Source organism: Cololabis saira, chromosome 20 (assembly GCF_033807715.1).
Source record: "Cololabis saira isolate AMF1-May2022 chromosome 20, fColSai1.1, whole genome shotgun sequence".
In the NCBI taxonomy this organism is placed as follows: domain Eukaryota; kingdom Metazoa; phylum Chordata; class Actinopteri; order Beloniformes; family Belonidae; genus Cololabis; species Cololabis saira.
In genome coordinates this window covers 2,302,874-2,324,325 of record NC_084606.1, presented here as the reverse complement: position 1 = coordinate 2,324,325, position 21,452 = coordinate 2,302,874, and the positions used below count along the sequence as shown (strand labels likewise).

Here is a 21,452-nt window from a genome sequence, read left to right as displayed (position 1 = left end):
TTGACTGTTCTGAAGAAACCTCATGTACATGAACAAACTGGAACCTGTCAGATAGATATGATTTAAACCAACATAGAGCTGTCCCTTTAATCCCAACAACATGCTCTAACCTGTGCAGTAAAATGCCATGATCTATAGTGTCAAAAGCAGCACTGAGGTCCAGTAGAACCAGTATGGACACTAATCCCTTATCTGAGGCCATAAGGAGGTCATTCGTGACTCGAACAAGTGCTGTCTCTGTGCTATGATGCATTCTGAACCCTGACTGAAAGACTTCAAACAGATCATTTCTATACAAATAGTCACATAACTGGCTTGAAACTGCCTTTTCCAGAATTTTAGACACAAATGGAAGGTTGGAAATTGGTCTATAATTAGCTAAGGTGTCTGGGTCAAGAGAAGGTTTTTTAAGTAAAGGTTTAATTACTGCGACTTTGAAAACCTGTGGTACATATCCTAAACTTAGGGATAGGTTAATTTGGTCCAGTATTGTCGTACCAATAAGAGAAAAAACATGTTTGAATAGACGAGTCGGGATGGGGTCTATCATACATGTGGTTGACTTAGCTCTATTAACGAGTGAAGTCAGCTCAGGGAGGTCTATAGGATCAAAACAGTCTAGAGACAAGTCAGAGCCTAGGGAAGTCGCTAAAGCTGAAGAAACACCTACAACCGGCTGGTTGATTTCTTCTCTAATTCTCGCGATTTTACTGTTGAAGAAGCCCATAAAGTCCTCACTACTGAGAGCTGCAGGAATGCACGGCTCAACAGAGTTGTGACTCTTTGTCAGCCTGGCTACAGTGCTGAACAGAAAACGTGGGTTACTTTTGTTATCCTCTATCAGCGTTGAATAATAAGCTGTTCTGGCTTTGCGAATGGCTTTTTTATATACTATTAGAATATCTTTCCATTCACGATGAGAGTCTACAGACCTACAAGAGTACCACTTCCTTTCCATTTTACGCACGTTTTGTTTCAACATGCGGATATCTGAATTGTACCAGGGAGTTAAGCTCCTGTGGCTAGAAACCCTCCTTTTCAAAGGAGCAACTTCATCTAAAGCTGAATGCAACAAATCAGCAGTGTTACTAGCAAGGAAATCAACATCTGCAGAGGTAGAACCCAGGTCACTGGCCTCGACTACATCACTATTTCGCACTGTCGTAAGATAAGCAATGGCCTCCCTAAATTTAACAATAACTTCATCAGACAAACATCTGCTAAAATAATACCTCCTATTTTGCACTTCAACATCAACAAAATTAAATTCAAACGTTATTAAGTAATGGTCGGATAAAAGGGAGTTTACAGGTGACACCAACAGACCATCAGTTTCAACACCGTAGGTGAGAACGAGATCGAGAGTATGATTAAAACAGTGCGTCGGTTTATCCACTTTTTGTGAGATACCCATTGATTCTAGAAGAGAATCGAAGGCTAATTTAAGATTATCGCTTTCAACATCCATATGAATGTTAAAATCACCCACTATGATGAATTTATCTGTGCTGATCAATAATCCAGAAAGGAAATCTGAAAATTCAGACAAAAACTCCAGATACGCACCAGCAGGGGGCCGGTACACTACCACTAACACAACTGGCTTCTCTGATTTCCGGCTCGGAAATTTCAGACCAAGCATGAGGCTTTCAAATGTATTATAGTTGCACTTGGGTTCAATTTTTGTTTGGAGACCGGAGTTATAAATTGCTGCGACTCCTCCGCCTCGGCCCGTGCTTCTAGGAATGTGATGATTAAAGTAGCCGGGCGGAGTTGATTCATTCAAACTAACATACTCTTCCTCCTGTAACCATGTTTCTGTTAAGCAGAAAATATCACTCCTGCTCTCTGTAATTATATCATTTACTAACAGAGACTTAGAGCTTAATGATCGTATATTTAGTAGTCCGCATCTAATTTTTCGGTCTGTAATTGGTACCAAATGTGCATTGGTTTTAATTTTTACAAGGTTATCTTGGTTAACGCCTCTATAACGCTGCACCTGGTGAACTTTTGGAGGGCGGGGAACTGCAACCACTTCTATTTTGCTAGGCACCTGGCCAGAGTCGCCAATATCATGTAATCCTACAGTTTTAGAGTCGCTAATTACATAATGCAATCCTACAGTTTTGTTGGCAGGCATTGGTCCTTGAGAAGCAACAGATGTGTCGCTGAGCCCTTTAAGACTACCCTTCCTCCGAACCGTCACCCAGCTGCCCTGCCTGGCCGGCTGCCGGGGAGCTGCAGGGGAGCGGTTACGCTCAGCTGCTACGGGCCGGTCCGCAGAGGATTCTATCGGACTATGGTCTAGTTGGCCAAACCGGACCTCTAACTGACTAAGCCTCGCCTCCAGCCCTGTTAAACTACAGCTCTGCATCCTGGCCTGGACCCTGCATTGTCAGGGGGAGTGTCTAATAACATTGGCCAGATTTCTAGACATAAGAGCTGCACCATCCCGGGTGGGATGAATGCCGTCCCTTCTAATCAGACCGGGCTTTCCCCAGAATGTCTCCCAGTTGTCAATAAAGTCCACGTCGTTTTCTGAACACCACTGAGACAACCAGCGGCGGAGCGAGAGCATGCGACTAAACATGTCATCGCTGGTCAGATTGGGGAGGGGGCCAGAAAAACCTACGGAGTCTGACATGGTTTTGGCGAAGTTACACACCGAGACAATATTCATTCTGGTTACTTCCGACTGGCGAAGACGGGAGTCATTAGCTCCGACATTGATGATAACTTTACCATATTTACGATTACCCTTTGCCAGTAGCTTCAAATTTGCTTCTATGTCGCCCGCTCTGGCCCCCGGGATGCACCTAACTAAGGTCTCTGGAGTCGGCTTCACATGTCTGACTATGGAGTCTCCAATCACCAGGGTCGGTTTCTCAACAGATGTGTCGCTAAGTGGGGAAAATCTGTTAGACACATGAAGCGGGTGGTGGTGTTCCGTGAGCCCTTTAAGACTAGTCTTCCTCCGAACCGTCACCCAGCTGCCCTGCCTGGCCGGCTGCTCGGGAGCTGCAGGGGAGCGGTTACGCTCAGCTGCTACGGGCCGGTCCGCCGCTAGCTTAGCCTGGTTAGCTGAGGAGGCTCTCGGACTATGGTTTAGTTGGCCGAACCGGACCTCTAACTGACTGAGCCTCGCCTCCAGCCCTGCAAATAAACTACACTTTAAGCACTTACCGTCTTCACTAAAGGAGGCAGAGGAATAACTAAACATTTCACACACTGAGCAGGAAAGAGGTGAAGCGGTGGGAGCCGGAGCGGCCATGCTAAGATGCTAACGGAGGCTAACGGACAGAAAATGTATCGGTGATTGGTGACAGTGAAAGTTACGGAAGAGAATGTAAATATATATATAAATGTATATATTTGCCCTCTAGTGGACACATAAATTACCGTTTTTAAATGGATTTATTTGCCCTCTAATGGACACAAAAATTACTGCATTTAAATGCATTTATTTGCCCTCTAGTGGACACAAAAATTACTGCATTTAAATTCATTTATTTGCCCTCTAGTGGTGAAATAAGTTACTGCATTTAAATGTATTTATTTGACCTCTAGTGGACACATAAATTACTGCATTTAAATGCATTTATTTGCCCTCTAGTGGAAATAAACATTTACCGTTTTTAAATGCATTTATTTGCCCTCTAGTGGACACATAAATTACTGCATTTAAATGCATTTATTTGCCCTCTAGTGGAAATAAACATTTACCGTTTTTAAATGCATTTATTTGCCCTCTAGTGGACATATAAATTAATGAATTTAAATGCATTTATTTGCCCTCTAGTGGACACATAAGTTACTGCATTTAAATGCATTTATTTGCCCTCTAGTGGACATATAAGGTACTGCATTAAAATGACTTATTTGCCCTCTTGTGGACACATAAATGACTGCATTTAAGTGCATTTATTTGCCCTCTAGTGGACATATAAAGTAATGCATTTAAATGTATTTATTTGCCCTCTAGTGGACACAAAAATTACCTTTTTTAAATGCATTTATTTGCCCTCTAGTGGACACATAAATTACTGCATTTAAATTGATTTATTTGCCCTCTGGTGGACACATAAATTACTGCATTTAAATGCATTTATTTGCCCTCTAGTTGAAACATAAATTACTGCATTTAAATACATGTATTTGCCCTCTAGTTGAAATATAAATTACTGCATTAAAATTACTTAATTGCCCTCCAGTGGACACATAAATTACTGCATTTAATTACATTTATTTGTCCTGTAGTGGACACATAAATTACTGCATTAAAATTACTTAATTGCCCTCTAGTGGACACTTAAATTACTGCATTTAAATACATGTATTTGCCCTCTAGTGGACACATAAATTACTGCATTAAAATTACTTATTTGCCCTCTAGTGGACATATAAGGTACTGCATTTAAATGTATTAATTTGCCCTCTAGTGGACACATAAATTACTGCATTAAAATTACTTATTTGCCCTCTAGTGGACATATAAGGTACTGCATTTAAATTTATTAATTTGCCCTCTAGTGGACACATAAGTTACTGCATTTAAATGTATTTATTTGCCCTCTAGTGGACATAAAATACTGCATTTAAATGCATTTATTTGCCCTCTAGTGGACACATAAATTACTGCATTAAAATTACTTATTTGCCCTCTAGTGGACATATAAGGTACTGCATTTAAATTTATTAATTTGCCCTCTAGTGGACACATAAATTACTGCATTAAAATTACTTATTTGCCCTCTAGTGGACATATAAGGTACTGCATTTAAATTTATTAATTTGCCCTCTAGTGGACACATAAGTTACTGCATTTAAATGTATTTATTTGCCCTCTAGTGGACATAAAATACTGCATTTAAATGCATTTATGTGCCCTCTAGTGGACATATAAGTTACGGCATTTAAATGCATTTATTTGCCCTCTAGTGGACACATAAAATACTGCATTTAAATGCATTTATGTGCCCTCTAGTGGACATATAAGTTACGGCATTTAAATGCATTTATTTGCCCTCTAGTGGACATATAAATTACTGCATTTAAATGCATGTATTTGCCCTCTAGTGGACACATAAGGTACTGCATTTAAATGCATTTATTTTCCCTCTAGTGGACATATAAGTTACTGCATTTAAATGCATTTATTTGCCCTCTAGTGGACACATAAGTTACTGCATTTAAATGCATTTATTTTCCCTCTAGTGGACACATAAATTACTTCATGTAAATGCATTTATTTGCCCTCTAGTGGACACATAAGGTACTGCATTTAAATGCATTTATTTTCCCTCTAGTGGACATATAAGTTACTGCATTTAAATGCATTTATTTGCCCTCTAGTGGACACATAAGTTACTGCATTTAAATGCATTTATTTGCCCTCTAGTGGACACATAAAATACTGCATTTAAATGCCTTTATTTGACCTCTAGTGGACAAATAAAATACTGCATTTAAATGTATTCATTTGCCCTCTAGTGGACATAAAATACTGCATTTAAATGCATTAATTTGCCCTCTAGTGGACACATAAGTTACTGCATTTAAATTTATTCATTTGCCCTCTAGTGGACACATAAATTACTGCATTTAAATTTATTCATTTGCCCTCTAGTGGACATAAATTACTGCATTTAAATGCATTTATTTGCCCTCTAGTGGACATATAAATTACTGCATTTAAATGCATTTATTTGCCCTCTAGTGGACACATAAATTACTGCATTTAAATGCATTTATTTGCCCTCTAGTGGACACATAAAATACTGCATTTAAATGCATTTATTTGCCCTCTAGTGGACACATAAAATACTGCATTTAAATGCATTTATTTGCCCTCTAGTGGACATAAACATTTACTGCATTTAAATGCATTTATTTGCCCTCTAGTGGTGACATAAATTACTGCATTTAAATGCATTTATTTGCCCTCTAGTGGAAATAAAAATTTACTGCATTTAAATACATTTATTTGCCCTCTAGTGGACATATAAATTAATGCATTTAAATCCATTTATTTGCCCTCTAGTGGACACATACATTACTGCATTTAAATACATTAATTTGCCCTCTAGTGGACACATAAATTACTGCATTTAAATGATTTTTTTGCCTTCTAATGGACACAAAAATTACTGCATTTAAATGCATTTATTTGCCCTCTAGTGGACAAATAAATTACCGTTTTTAAATGGATTTATTTGCCCTCTAGTGGACACAAAAATTACTGCATTTAAATTAATTTTTTTTTGCCCTCTAGTGGAAATAAACATTTACTGCATTTAAATGCATTTATTTGCCCTCTTGTGGACACATAAATGACTGCATTTAAATGCATTTATTTGCCCTCTAAAGGACATATAAATTAATGCATTTAAATGCATTTATTTGCCCTCTAGTGGAAATATAAGGTACTGCATTAAAATTACTCATTTGCCCTCTAGTGGACACATAAATTACTGCATTTAAATGTATTTATTTCCCCTCTAGTGGACACATAAATTACTGCATTAAAATTACTTATTTGCCCTCTGGTGGACACATAAATTACTGCATTTAAATGTATTTATTTGCCCTCTAGTGGACACAAAAATTACCTTTTTTAAATGCATTTATTTGCCCTCTAGTGGACACATAAATTACTGCATTTAAATTGATTTATTTGCCCTCTGGTGGACACATAAATTACTGCATTTAAATGCATTTATTTGCCCTCTAGTGGACACATAAGTTACTGCATTTAAATGTATATATTTGCCCTCTAGTGGACACATAAATTACTGCATTTAAATGCATTTATTTGCCCTCTAGTGGACACATAAATTACTGCATTTAAATACATGTATTTGCCCTCTAGTTGAAATATAAATTACTGCATTAAAATTACTTAATTGCCCTCTAGTGGACACATTAATTACTGCATTTAAATGAATTTATTTGCCCTCTAATGGACATAAAAATTACTGCATTTAAATGCATTTATTTGCCCTCTAGTGGACACATAAATTACCGTTTTTAAATGCATTTATTTGCCCTCTAGTGGACATATAAATTACTGCATTTAAATGCTTTTATTTTCCCTCTAGTGGACATAAAAGGTACTGCATTTAAGTTACTTATTTGCCCTCTAGTGGACACATTAATTACTGCATTTAAATGAATTTATTTGCCCTCTAGTGGAAATAAACATTTACTGCATTTAAATGCATTTATTTGCCCTCTAGTGGACATATAAATTAATGCATTTAAATGCATTTATTTGCCCTCTAGTGGACACATAAATTACTGCATTTAAATGTATTTATTTCCCCTGTAGTGGACACATAAATTACTGCATTAAAATTACTTATTTGCCCTCTGGGGGACACATAAATTACTGCATTTAAATACATTTATTTTCCCTCTAGGGGACACATAAGTTACTGCATTTAAATGTATATATTTGCCCTCTAGTGGACACATAAATTACTGCATTTAAATGTATTTATTTGCCCTCTAGTGGACACAAAAATTACCTTTTTTAAATGCATTTATTTGCCCTCTAGTGGACACATAAATTACTGCATTTAAATTGATTTATTTGCCCTCTAGTGGACACATTAATTACTGCATTTAAATGAATTTATTTGCCCTCTAATGGTGACATACGTTACTGCATTTAAATGTATTTATTTGCCCTCTAGTGGAAATAAACATTTACTGCATTTAAATGCATTTATTTGCCCTCTAGTGGACACATAAATTACTGCATTAAAATTACTTATTTGCCCTCTAGTGGACACATAAATTACTGCATTTAAATGTATTTATTTGCCCTCTAGTGGACACAAAAATTACCTTTTTTAAATGCATTTATTTGCCCTCTAGTGGACACATAAATTACTGCATTAAAATTACTTATTTGCCCTCTAGTAGACACATAAATTACTGCATTTAAATGTATTTATTTGCCCTCTAGTGGACACATAAATTACCTTTTTTAAATGCATTTATTTGCCCTCTAGTGGACACATAAGTTACTGCATTTAAATGCATTTATTTGCCCTCTAGTGGACACATACATTACTGCATTAAAATTACTTATTTGCCCTCTAGTGGACACATAAGTTACTGCATTTAAATGCATTTATTTGCCCTCTAGTGGACACATAAATTACTGCATTTAAATGCATTTATTTTCCCTCTAGTGGACACATAAATTACTGCATTTAAATGCATTTATTTGCCCTCTAGTGGACACATAAAGTTACTGCATTTAAATGCATTTATTTGCCCTCTAGTGGACACATAAATTACTGCATTTAAATTAATTTTTTTGCCCTCTAGTGGACATATAAGTTACTGCATTTAATAACATTTATTTGCCCTCTAGTGGACAAATAAATTACTGCATTTAAATGCATTTATTTGCCCTCTAGCTGTGACATAAGTTACTGCATTTAAATACATTTATTTGCCCTCTAGTTGACACATAAATTACTGCATTTAAATGTTTTTATTTGTCCTCTAGTGGACATATAAATTACTGCTTTGAAATGCATGTTTGTGCCCTCTAGTGGACATAGAATGTACTGCATTTAAATGCATTTATTTCAGAATCAGAATCAGCTTTATTGGCCAGGTTCGAACATTGTCTAACAAGGAATTTGACTCCGGTAGTTTCGCTCTCTATAATGAATAATAATTATGACTTGGATTTATATAGCGCCCTTCTAGGCACCCAGAGCGTTTTACAGAAATCATTATTCATCCATACACATTCTCTCTGGTGGTGGTAAGCTACGTTTTGTAGCCACAGCTGCCCTGGGGCAGACTGACAGAAGCGTGGCATGAAGCGTGATCATTGGACGACCCGCTCTACCACCTGCTCTACCACCTGAGCTACTGCCGCCCCATCTATGGTATAAGGTGAACAATAAACAAATGAACAATAGACAAATGTGGAATTTCTATGTACAAAAATTATAAACATTTTAAGGTGCAGCAGTTTGAGGTAGTGAGAATAAGTATGACCTGTTTACAATTTCTACAAGAATTAAAGCTGCAAGCAGCGATGAACGGGCCCTCGCACTCACGGCCACCGCCCCCCATAAGCATATCAGAAATGACACGACTCACGACTTCCTATGTCAAACCATTCAAAAGTTATAGCAGAAAAAAAGGACAACCAATCACAAGAAGGGGCGGGGCTAATTCAGGCCAATGAAGGTCAAGGACTCCATACAGAATCTGATGACACCACCCACGACTCTCTATGTCAAACCATTCCAAAGTTATAGCAGAAAATCGGGACAACCAATCAGAAGAAGGGGCGGGGCTAATTAAGGCCAACGAAGCTTAAGGACTCATTACAGAGTCCCATGACACCACCCACGACTTCCTATGTCAAACCATTCAAAAGTTATGGCAGAGAAAAGTATTCTAGGGGGCGCTGTTGAGCCGTTAGGCCACGCCCATTAATGCAAACCATGAAATATCAAATTTATCACCAAGTCTGTCTTGCATACCAAATTTGGTGACTTTTGGTGAACTATCAAATATGGACCAATCAGATTTCAAAATGGCCGACTTCCTTTTCGGTTTCGGCCATGGCTCCAAGAGACTTTTCTTTAAGTGGTGAAATGATACAGGTGTGTAGCGATTTTCGTGCATGTACATCAAACCGTATTGTGGGGCTTGAGGCACAAAGTTTTCCAGGGGGCGCTGTTGAGCCGTTAGGCCACGCCCATTAATGCAAACCATGAAATATCAAAATTATCACCAGGCCTGGCTTGCATGCCAAATTTGGTGCCTTTTGGGGAACTATCAAATATGGACCAATCAGATGAAGGGGGGGTGCGCTTGTTGGCGTCTAGCGTTGCCACGGTAACACTTTTGAAAGAGAAAAGTAATGCGTGTAGTCGCAGGATGGAGACACATATTTTGATGTATAACACATCTGGGTTCACGATACGGTTCGGGCCGTATTAATTCTCGAAGGAATGGCATAAATTGCTACAAAATTACGCGATTAATTCAGAATGTTCAAAATGGCCGACTTCCTGTTCGGTTTCGGCCACGGCGCCAAGAGACTTTTCTTTAAGTTGCGACATGATACAGGTGTGTACCGATTTTCGTTCATGTACGTCAAACCGTATTGTGGGGCTTGAGGCACAAAGTTTTTTCTGTCTGAACCAATCAGATGAAGGGTGGGCACACTTTTTGGCGTCTAGCGTTGCCACGGTAACGCTTTTGAAAGAGAAAAGTAATGCGTGGTGTCGGAGGATGGAGACGCACATTTTGATGTATAACACACCTGGGGGCACGTTACGGTTCGGGCCGTATTAACTGCCGAAGGAATGGCATAAATTTCGCCAAAATGACACGATTAATTCAAAATGGCCGACATCCTGTTCGGTTTCGGGCATGACCCCAAGAGACTTTTCTTTAAGTTGCCCCATGATACAGTTGTGTACCGATTTTCGTGCATGTACGTCAAACCGTATCGTGGGGCTTGAGGCACAAAGTTTTCAAGGGGGCGCTGTTGAGCCATTTTGCCACGCCCATTAATGCAAACCATTAAATATCAAATTTTTCGCCAGGCCTGACTTGGGTGCAAAATTTGGTGACTTTTTGGGCACGTTTAGGGGGGCAAAAAGGCCCTCCTTTCGTCAGAAAAATAATAACGCGAAGAATTCCTACAGATACAATAGGGCCTTCGCACTGAAGGTGCTCGGGCCCTAATAATTCCTGCAATTACAATAGGGCCTTCGCACTGCAAGTGCTCGGGCCCTAATTATGCAAAAATACAAGATAAAAAATTAAAATTGTACAAAGAAATAAAAAAGTGAGAGGGTGCAGCAGAGTGAGGCAGCATGAATATTAAAGAGATTTATATTTTGCACGTGTTTGGTTACTCTGAGACTGTTATTTGTGAGAGTTCATCAGAGCAACCGCTTGCGGGAAGAAACTGTCTCTGTGTCTGGAGGTTCTGGCGCACAGAGCTCTGAAGACCTGGTCCTGGTCCTGGTCCTGGTCCTGGTCCTGGACCTGGTCCTGGTCCTGGTCCTGGTCCTGGTCCTGGTCCTGGTCCTGGTCCTGGTCCTGGACCTGGTCCTGGTCCTGGTCCTGGTCCTGGTCCTGGTCCTGGACCTGGTCCTGGTCCTGGTCCAGGTCCTGGTCCTGGTCCTGGTCCTGGTCCTGGACCTGGTCCTGGACCTGGTCCTGGTCCTGGTCCTGGTCCTGGTCCTGGTCCTGGACCTGGTCCTGGTCCAGGTCCAGGTCCTGGTCCTGGACCTGGTCCTGTCCAGTTTGGTGGCTGATCCGAACCAGACAGTGATGGAAGATCAGAGAACAGACTGGATGATGGCAGTGTAAAAGGTGATCAGCAGCTGCTGTGGCAGGTTAAACTTCCTGAGTTGACGCAGGAAGTTCAACCTCTGCTGCGCCTTCTTCCTGACGGAACTGATGTGGGTGGACCACTTCAGGTCCCGGGAGATGGTGGGAAAAAAAGAGGAAAAAAGAAGAAAAAAGGGAAAAAAAACCCACGCAAAACGCACGAAAAAACGTACTTTCGTACGTTTTTTCGTACGTTTTTTCGCGCGTTTTTTCGTACGTTTTTTGCGAAAAAACGTAAAAGCGCACGAACGCACGAAAAAACGCAGGAACGCACGCAAAACGCACGCAAAACGCACGCAAAACGCACGCAAAAACGCACGCAAAAACGCACGCAAAAACGCACGAAAAAACGCACGAAAAAACGCACGAACGCACGCACTCCTGGATCAGGGACTCGTCCTCCTGGATCAGGGACTCGTCCTCCTCCTGGATCAGGGACTCGTCCTCCTGGATCAGGGACTCGTCCTCCTCCTGGATCAGGGACTCGTCCTCCTCCTGGATCAGGGACTCGTCCTCCTGGATCAGGGACTCGTCCTCCTCCTGGATCAGGGACTCGTCCTCCTGGATCAGAGACTCGTCCTCCTGGATCAGAGACTCGTCCTCCTGGATCAGAGACTCGTCCTCCTCCTGGATCAGAGACTCGTCCTCCTGGATCAGGGACTCGTCCTCCTGGATCAGGGACTCGTCCTCCTGGATCAGGGACTCGTCCTCCTGGATCAGAGACTCGTCCTCCTGGATCAGAGACTCGTCCTCCTGGATCAGAGACTCGTCCTCCTGGATCAGAGACTCGTCCTCCTGGATCAGAGACTCGTCCTCCTGGATCAGAGACTCGTCCTCCTGGATCAGGGACTCGTCCTCCTGGATCAGAGACTCGTCCTCCTGGATCAGAGACTCGTCCTCCTGGATCAGGGACTCGTCCTCCTGGATCAGAGACTCGTCCTCCTGGATCAGGGACTCGTCCTCCTCCTGGATCAGGGACTCGTCCTCCTGGATCAGGGACTCGTCCTCCTGGATCAGAGACTCGTCCTCCTCCTGGATCAGAGACTCGTCCTCCTGGATCAGAGACTCGTCCTCCTCCTGGATCAGAGACTCGTCCTCCTCCTGGATCAGAGACTCGTCCTCCTGGATCAGGGACTCGTCCTCCTGGATCAGAGACTCGTCCTCCTGGATCAGAGACTCGTCCTCCTGGATCAGGGACTCGTCCTCCTGGATCAGAGACTCGTCCTCCTGGATCAGGGACTCGTCCTCCTCCTGGATCAGGGACTCGTCCTCCTGGATCAGGGACTCGTCCTCCTGGATCAGAGACTCGTCCTCCTGGATCAGGGACTCGTCCTCCTCCTGGATCAGGGACTCGTCCTCCTGGATCAGAGACTCGTCCTCCTGGATCAGAGACTCGTCCTCCTGGATCAGGGACTCGTCCTCCTCCTGGATCAGAGACTCGTCCTCCTCCTGGATCAGGGACTCGTCCTCCTCCTGGATCAGGGACTCGTCCTCCTGGATCAGAGACTCGTCCTCCTCCTGGATCAGAGACTCGTCCTCCTCCTGGATCAGAGACTCGTCCTCCTCCTGGATCAGAGACTCGTCCTCCTGGATCAGAGACTCGTCCTCCTGGATCAGAGACTCGTCCTCCTGGATCAGGGACTCGTCCTCCTGGATCAGGGACTCGTCCTCCTCCTGGATCAGAGACTCGTCCTCCTGGATCAGAGACTCGTCCTCCTGGATCAGGGACTCGTCCTCCTGGATCAGGGACTCGTCCTCCTGGATCAGGGACTCGTCCTCCTGGATCAGGGACTCGTCCTCCTCCTGGATCAGGGACTCGTCCTCCTGGATCAGAGACTCGTCCTCCTGGATCAGAGACTCGTCCTCCTCCTGGATCAGAGACTCGTCCTCCTCCTGGATCAGGGACTCGTCCTCCTGGATCAGAGACTCGTCCTCCTCCTGGATCAGAGACTCGTCCTCCTCCTGGATCAGAGACTCGTCCTCCTGGATCAGAGACTCGTCCTCCTGGATCAGAGACTCGTCCTCCTCCTGGATCAGAGACTCGTCCTCCTGGATCAGAGACTCGTCCTCCTGGATCAGAGACTCGTCCTCCTGGATCAGGGACTCGTCCTCCTGGATCAGGGACTCGTCCTCCTGGATCAGGGACTCGTCCTCCTCCTGGATCAGAGACTCGTCCTCCTGGATCAGGGACTCGTCCTCCTGGATCAGGGACTCGTCCTCCTCCTGGATCAGAGACTCGTCCTCCTCCTGGATCAGAGACTCGTCCTCCTGGATCAGGGACTCGTCCTCCTCCTGGATCAGAGACTCGTCCTCCTGGATCAGGGACTCGTCCTCCTCCTGGATCAGGGACTCGTCCTCCTGGATCAGAGACTCGTCCTCCTCCTGGATCAGAGACTCGTCCTCCTGGATCAGGGACTCGTCCTCCTGGATCAGGGACTCGTCCTCCTGGATCAGAGACTCGTCCTCCTGGATCAGGGACTCGTCCTCCTGGATCAGAGACTCGTCCTCCTCCTGGATCAGAGACTCGTCCTCCTGGATCAGAGACTCGTCCTCCTGGATCAGGGACTCGTCCTCCTGGATCAGGGACTCGTCCTCCTCCTGGATCAGGGACTCGTCCTCCTCCTGGATCAGAGACTCCTCCTCCTGGATCAGAGACTCGTCCTCCTCCTGGATCAGAGACTCGTCCTCCTGGATCAGAGACTCGTCCTCCTGGATCAGAGACTCGTCCTCCTCCTGGATCAGGGACTCGTCCTCCTGGATCAGGGACTCGTCCTCCTGGATCAGAGACTCGTCCTCCTGGATCAGGGACTCGTCCTCCTGGATCAGAGACTCGTCCTCCTCCTGGATCAGAGACTCGTCCTCCTGGATCAGAGACTCGTCCTCCTCCTGGATCAGGGACTCGTCCTCCTGGATCAGGGACTCGTCCTCCTGGATCAGGGACTCGTCCTCCTCCTGGATCAGGGACTCGTCCTCCTGGATCAGGGACTCGTCCTCCTGGATCAGAGACTCGTCCTCCTGGATCAGGGACTCGTCCTCCTGGATCAGAGACTCGTCCTCCTCCTGGATCAGAGACTCGTCCTCCTGGATCAGAGACTCGTCCTCCTCCTGGATCAGAGACTCGTCCTCCTGGATCAGAGACTCGTCCTCCTGGATCAGGGACTCGTCCTCCTGGATCAGGGACTCGTCCTCCTCCTGGATCAGGGACTCGTCCTCCTGGATCAGAGACTCGTCCTCCTGGATCAGAGACTCGTCCTCCTCCTGGATCAGAGACTCGTCCTCCTGGATCAGGGACTCGTCCTCCTGGATCAGGGACTCGTCCTCCTCCTGGATCAGGGACTCGTCCTCCTGGATCAGAGACTCGTCCTCCTCCTGGATCAGAGACTCGTCCTCCTGGATCAGAGACTCGTCCTCCTCCTGGATCAGAGACTCGTCCTCCTGGATCAGGGACTCGTCCTCCTGGATCAGGGACTCGTCCTCCTGGATCAGGGACTCGTCCTCCTCCTGGATCAGAGACTCGTCCTCCTGGATCAGGGACTCGTCCTCCTGGATCAGAGACTCGTCCTCCTCCTGGATCAGAGACTCGTCCTCCTGGATCAGAGACTCGTCCTCCTGGATCAGGGACTCGTCCTCCTGGATCAGAGACTCGTCCTCCTGGATCAGGGACTCGTCCTCCTGGATCAGGGACTCGTCCTCCTGGATCAGGGACTCGTCCTCCTGGATCAGAGACTCGTCCTCCTGGATCAGGGACTCGTCCTCCTGGATCAGGGACTCGTCCTCCTCCTGGATCAGGGACTCGTCCTCCTGGATCAGAGACTCGTCCTCCTGGATCAGGGACTCGTCCTCCTGGATCAGGGACTCGTCCTCCTGGATCAGGGACTCGTCCTCCTGGATCAGAGACTCGTCCTCCTGGATCAGAGACTCGTCCTCCTGGATCAGAGACTCGTCCTCCTGGATCAGGGACTCGTCCTCCTGGATCAGGGACTCGTCCTCCTGGATCAGGGACTCGTCCTCCTGGATCAGAGACTCGTCCTCCTGGATCAGGGACTCGTCCTCCTGGATCAGGGACTCGTCCTCCTGGATCAGGGACTCGTCCTCCTCCTGGATCAGAGACTCGTCCTCCTGGATCAGGGACTCGTCCTCCTCCTGGATCAGAGACTCGTCCTCCTGGATCAGAGACTCGTCCTCCTGGATCAGGGACTCGTCCTCCTGGATCAGGGACTCGTCCTCCTGGATCAGGGACTCGTCCTCCTGGATCAGAGACTCGTCCTCCTGGATCAGGGACTCGTCCTCCTGGATCAGAGACTCGTCCTCCTGGATCAGAGACTCGTCCTCCTCCTGGATCAGAGACTCGTCCTCCTCCTGGATCAGAGACTCGTCCTCCTGGATCAGGGACTCGTCCTCCTGGATCAGGGACTCGTCCTCCTGGATCAGAGACTCGTCCTCCTGGATCAGAGACTCGTCCTCCTGGATCAGAGACTCGTCCTCCTGGATCAGAGACTCGTCCTCCTGGATCAGGGACTCGTCCTCCTGGATCAGGGACTCGTCCTCCTGGATCAGAGACTCGTCCTCCTGGATCAGGGACTCGTCCTCCTGGTCTCTGGTCTGGTCTGAAAGAAAGAAAGAAAGAGGGAAAAAAGAGGAAAAAATGGGAAAAAAGAGGGAAAAAAAGAGGAAAAAAGAGGGAAAAAATAGCAAAAAAGGGGAAAAAAAGGGAAAAGAAGAAGGAAAAAAGAGGAAAAAAGGAAAAAAAGGGGGAAAAGAGGAAAAAAACGCACGAAAAAACGCACGGAAAAACGCACGCAAAAACGCACGAAAAAACGCACGAAGAAACGCACGGAAAAACACACGCAAAAACGCACGAAAAAACACACGAACGCACGCAAAAACGCACGCAAAAACGCACGCAAAAACGCACGCAAAAACGCACGCAAAAACGCACGCAAAAACGCACGAAAAAACGCACGAACGCACGAAAAAACGCACGCAAAAACGCACGCAAAACGCACGCAAAAACGCACGAAAAAACGCACGCAAAAACGCACGAAAAAACGCACGAACGCAAAAACGCACGCAAAACGCACGCAAAAACGCACGAAAAAACGCACGCAAAAATGCACGCAAAAATGCACGAAAAACGCACGCGAAAACGCACGCAAAAATGCACGCAAAAACGCACGCGAAAATGCACGAAAAAACGTCCGAAAAAACGTCTGACAAAACGCAGGAACGCACGCAAAACGCACGCAAAACGCACGCAAAACGCACGCAAAACGCACGCAAAACGCACGCAAAATGCACGCAAAAACGCACGCAAAAACGCACGCAAAAACGCACGCAAAACGCACGCAAAACGCACGCAAAAACGCATGAAAAACGCACGCAAAAACGCACGCAAAAACGCATGCAAAACGCACGCAAAAACGCACGGAAAAACGCACGGAAAAACGCACGGAAAAACGCACGCAAAAACGCACGCAAAAACGCACGAAAAAACACACGAACGCACGCAAAAACGCACGCAAAAACGCACGCAAAAACGCACGCAAAAACGCACGCAAAAACGCACGAAAAAACGCACGAACGCACGAACGCACGAAAAAACGCATGAAAAAACGCACGCAAAAACGCACGCAAAACGCACGCGAAAACGCACGAAAAAACACACGAACGCACGCAAAAACGCACGCAAAAACGCACGCAAGAACGCACGCAAAAACGCACGAAAAAACGCACGCAAAAACGCACGCAAAAACGCACGAAAAAACGCACGCAAAAATGCACGAAAAACGCACGCGAAAACGCACGCGAAAACGCACGCAAAAATGCACGCAAAAACGCACGCGAAAACGCACGAAAAAACGTCCGAAAAAACGTCTGACAAAACGCAGGAACGCCCGCAAAACGCACGCAAAACGCACGCAAAACGCACGCAAAACGCACGCAAAAACGCACGCACTCCTGGATCAGGGACTCGTCCTCCTGGATCAGAGACTCGTCCTCCTGGATCAGGGACTCGTCCTCCTGGATCAGGGACTCGTCCTCCTGGATCAGAGACTCGTCCTCCTGGATCAGAGACTCGTCCTCCTGGATCAGAGACTCGTCCTCCTGGATCAGGGACTCGTCCTCCTGGATCAGAGACTCGTCCTCCTCCTGGATCAGAGACTCGTCCTCCTCCTGGATCAGGGACTCGTCCTCCTGGATCAGAGACTCGTCCTCCTGGATCAGAGACTCGTCCTCCTCCTGGATCAGAGACTCGTCCTCCTGGATCAGGGACTCGTCCTCCTGGATCAGGGACTCGTCCTCCTGGATCAGGGACTCGTCCTCCTGGATCAGGGACTCCTCCTCCTGGATCAGAGACTCGTCCTCCTGGATCAGGGACTCGTCCTCCTGGATCAGAGACTCGTCCTCCTGGATCAGAGACTCGTCCTCCTGGATCAGAGACTCGTCCTCCTGGATCAGAGACTCGTCCTCCTGGATCAGGGACTCGTCCTCCTGGATCAGAGACTCGTCCTCCTGGATCAGGGACTCGTCCTCCTGGATCAGGGACTCGTCCTCCTGGATCAGAGACTCGTCCTCCTGGATCAGGGACTCGTCCTCCTGGATCAGAGACTCGTCCTCCTGGATCAGAGACTCGTCCTCCTGGATCAGAGACTCGTCCTCCTGGATCAGAGACTCGTCCTCCTGGATCAGGGACTCGTCCTCCTGGATCAGAGACTCGTCCTCCTGGATCAGGGACTCGTCCTCCTGGATCAGGGACTCGTCCTCCTGGATCAGAGACTCGTCCTCCTGGATCAGAGACTCGTCCTCCTGGATCAGAGACTCGTCCTCCTGGATCAGGGACTCGTCCTCCTCCTGGATCAGGGACTCGTCCTCCTGGATCAGGGACTCGTCCTCCTCCTGGATCAGAGACTCGTCCTCCTCCTGGATCAGAGACTCGTCCTCCTCCTGGATCAGGGACTCGTCCTCCTGGATCAGAGACTCGTCCTCCTGGATCAGGGACTCGTCCTCCTCCTGGATCAGGGACTCGTCCTCCTGGATCAGGGACTCGTCCTCCTGGATCAGAGACTCGTCCTCCTGGATCAGAGACTCGTCCTCCTCCTGGATCAGGGACTCGTCCTCCTGGATCAGGGACTCGTCCTCCTCCTGGATCAGAGACTCGTCCTCCTGGATCAGAGACTCGTCCTCCTGGATCAGAGACTCGTCCTCCTCCTGGATCAGGGACTCGTCCTCCTGGATCAGGGACTCGTCCTCCTCCTGGATCAGGGACTCGTCCTCCTGGATCAGAGACTCGTCCTCCTGGATCAGAGACTCGTCCTCCTGGATCAGAGACTCGTCCTCCTGGATCAGGGACTCGTCCTCCTGGATCAGAGACTCGTCCTCCTGGATCAGGGACTCGTCCTCCTGGATCAGGGACTCGTCCTCCTGGATCAGGGACTCGTCCTCCTGGATCAGAGACTCGTCCTCCTGGATCAGGGACTCGTCCTCCTGGATCAGGGACTCGTCCTCCTGGATCAGGGACTCGTCCTCCTGGATCAGAGACTCGTCCTCCTCCTGGATCAGGGACTCGTCCTCCTGGATCAGGGACTCGTCCTCCTCCTGGATCAGGGACTCGTCCTCCTCCTGGATCAGGGACTCGTCCTCCTCCTGGATCAGGGACTCGTCCTCCTGGATCAGGGACTCGTCCTCCTGGATCAGAGACTCGTCCTCCTGGATCAGGGACTCGTCCTCCTGGATCAGGGACTCGTCCTCCTGGATCAGAGACTCGTCCTCCTCCTGGATCAGAGACTCGTCCTCCTGGATCAGGGACTCGTCCTCCTGGATCAGAGACTCGTCCTCCTGGATCAGGGACTCGTCCTCCTGGATCAGGGACTCGTCCTCCTGGATCAGGGACTCGTCCTCCTGGATCAGAGACTCGTCCTCCTGGATCAGGGACTCGTCCTCCTCCTGGATCAGGGACTCGTCCTCCTCCTGGATCAGGGACTCGTCCTCCTCCTGGATCAGGGACTCGTCCTCCTGGATCAGAGACTCGTCCTCCTGGATCAGGGACTCGTCCTCCTCCTGGATCAGGGACTCGTCCTCCTGGATCAGAGACTCGTCCTCCTGGATCAGGGACTCGTCCTCCTCCTGGATCAGGGACTCGTCCTCCTGGATCAGGGACTCGTCCTCCTGGATCAGAGACTCGTCCTCCTGGATCAGGGACTCGTCCTCCTGGATCAGGGACTCGTCCTCCTCCTGGATCAGGGACTCGTCCTCCTGGATCAGGGACTCGTCCTCCTGGATCAGAGACTCGTCCTCCTGGATCAGGGACTCGTCACCCTCACGGATCAGGCCGATGACGGTGGTGTCGTCCGTTACTTCAGGAGCTTCACAGAAGAGTCCCCTGAGGTGCAGTCGTTGGAGTAGAGGGAGAAGAGCAGTGGTGAGAGGACGCACCCCTGGGGGGCGCCAGTGCTGATGGTGCGGGTGCTGGATGTGATGCTCCCCAGCCTCACCTGCTGCCTCCTGTCATTCAGGAAGCTGGTAATCCACTGACAGGTGGGGGCAGCACGGTGAGCTGGGTGAGCTTCTGGTGGAGGATTGCAGGAGCGATCGTGTTGAACGCAGAGCTGAAGTCCACAAACAGGATCCTCACGTAGGTCCCTGGGGTGTCGAGATGACGCAGGATGTGATGCAGTCCTATGTTGACTGCATCATCCACCGACCTGTTTGCCCGGTAGGCAAACTGCAGGGGGTGGAGCAGGGAGCCTGTGGTGTCCTTCAGGTGGCTCAACACCAGCAGGAGCCTGTGGTGTCCTTCAAGTGGCTCAACACCAGCAGCACCTTCAGGTGGCTCAACACCAGCAGCACCTTCAGGTGGCTCAGCACCAGCAGCACCTTCAGGTGGCTCAACACCAGCAGCACCTTCAGGTGGCTCAGCACCAGCAGCACCTTCAAGTGGCTCAACACCAGCAGCACCTTCAGGTGGCTCAACACCAGCAGGAGCCTGTGGTGTCCTTCAAGTGGCTCAACACCAGCAGCACCTTCAGGTGGCTCAGCACCAGCAGCACCTTCAGGTGGCTCAACACCAGCAGCACCTTCAGGTGGCTCAGCACCAGCAGCACCTTCAGGTGGCTCAACACCAGCAGCACCTTCAGGTGGCTCAGCACCAGCAGCACCTTCAAGTGGCTCAACACCAGCAGCACCTTCAGGTGGCTCAACACCAGCAGGAGCCTGTGGTGTCCTTCAAGTGGCTCAACACCAGCAGCACCTTCAGGTGGCTCAGCACCAGCAGCACCTTCAGGTGGCTCAACACCAGCAGGAGCCTGTGGTGTCCTTCAAGTGGCTCAACACCAGCAGCACCTTCAGGTGGCTCAGCACCAGCAGCACCTTCAAGTGGCTCAACACCAGCAGCACCTTCAGGTGGCTCAACACCAGCCGCACCTTCAGGTGGCTCAACACCAGCAGCACCTTCAAGTGGCTCAACACCAGCAGCACCTTCAGGTGGCTCAACACCAGCAGCACCTTCAGGTGGCTCAACACCAGCCGCACCTTCAGGTGGCTCAACACCAGCAGCACCTTCAAGTGGCTCAACACCAGCAGCACCTTCAGGTGGCTCAACACCAGCAGCACCTTCAGGTGGCTCAACACCAGCAGGAGCCTGTGGTGTCCTTCAAGTGGCTCAACACCAGCAGCACCTTCAAGTGGCTCAACACCAGCAGCACCTTCAGGTGGCTCAACACCAGCCGCACCTTCAGGTGGCTCAACACCAGCAGCACCTTCAGGTGGCTCAACACCAGCCGCTCAAAGGTCTTCATGACCACACACGTCAGGGCGACGGGTCTGTAGTCATTTAGACCTGTGATGGTGGGTTTCTTCGGGACTGGGATGATGGTGGAGCGTTTGAAGCATGAGGGCACCTCACACAGCTCCAGGGACCTCACACAGCTGCAGGGACCTCACACAGCTGCAGGGACCTCACACAGCTCCAGGGACCTCACACAGCTCCAGGGACCTCACACAGCTGCAGGGACCTCACACAGCTCCAGGGACCTCACACAGCTGCAGGGACCTCACACAGCTCC

At 47.9% G+C, this 21,452-nt stretch overlaps 1 protein-coding gene across 1 annotated transcript; it reads right to left on the bottom strand.

The window, feature by feature from the left end:
• Nucleotides 1-1,997: 1,997 nt before the first annotated feature.
• On the bottom strand, nucleotides 1,998-3,329 carry LOC133420825 (uncharacterized). The gene is made up of 2 exons (XM_061710675.1): nucleotides 2,327-3,329; nucleotides 1,998-2,056 (listed from the first exon to the last, which is right to left on the bottom strand). The coding sequence occupies exon 1, from the start codon at nucleotides 3,272-3,274 to the stop codon at nucleotides 2,399-2,401; it is 876 nt and encodes a 291-aa protein (XP_061566659.1). The 5' UTR covers nucleotides 3,275-3,329; the 3' UTR covers nucleotides 1,998-2,056; nucleotides 2,327-2,398.
• Between the last annotated feature and the right edge of the window lie 18,123 nt (nucleotides 3,330-21,452).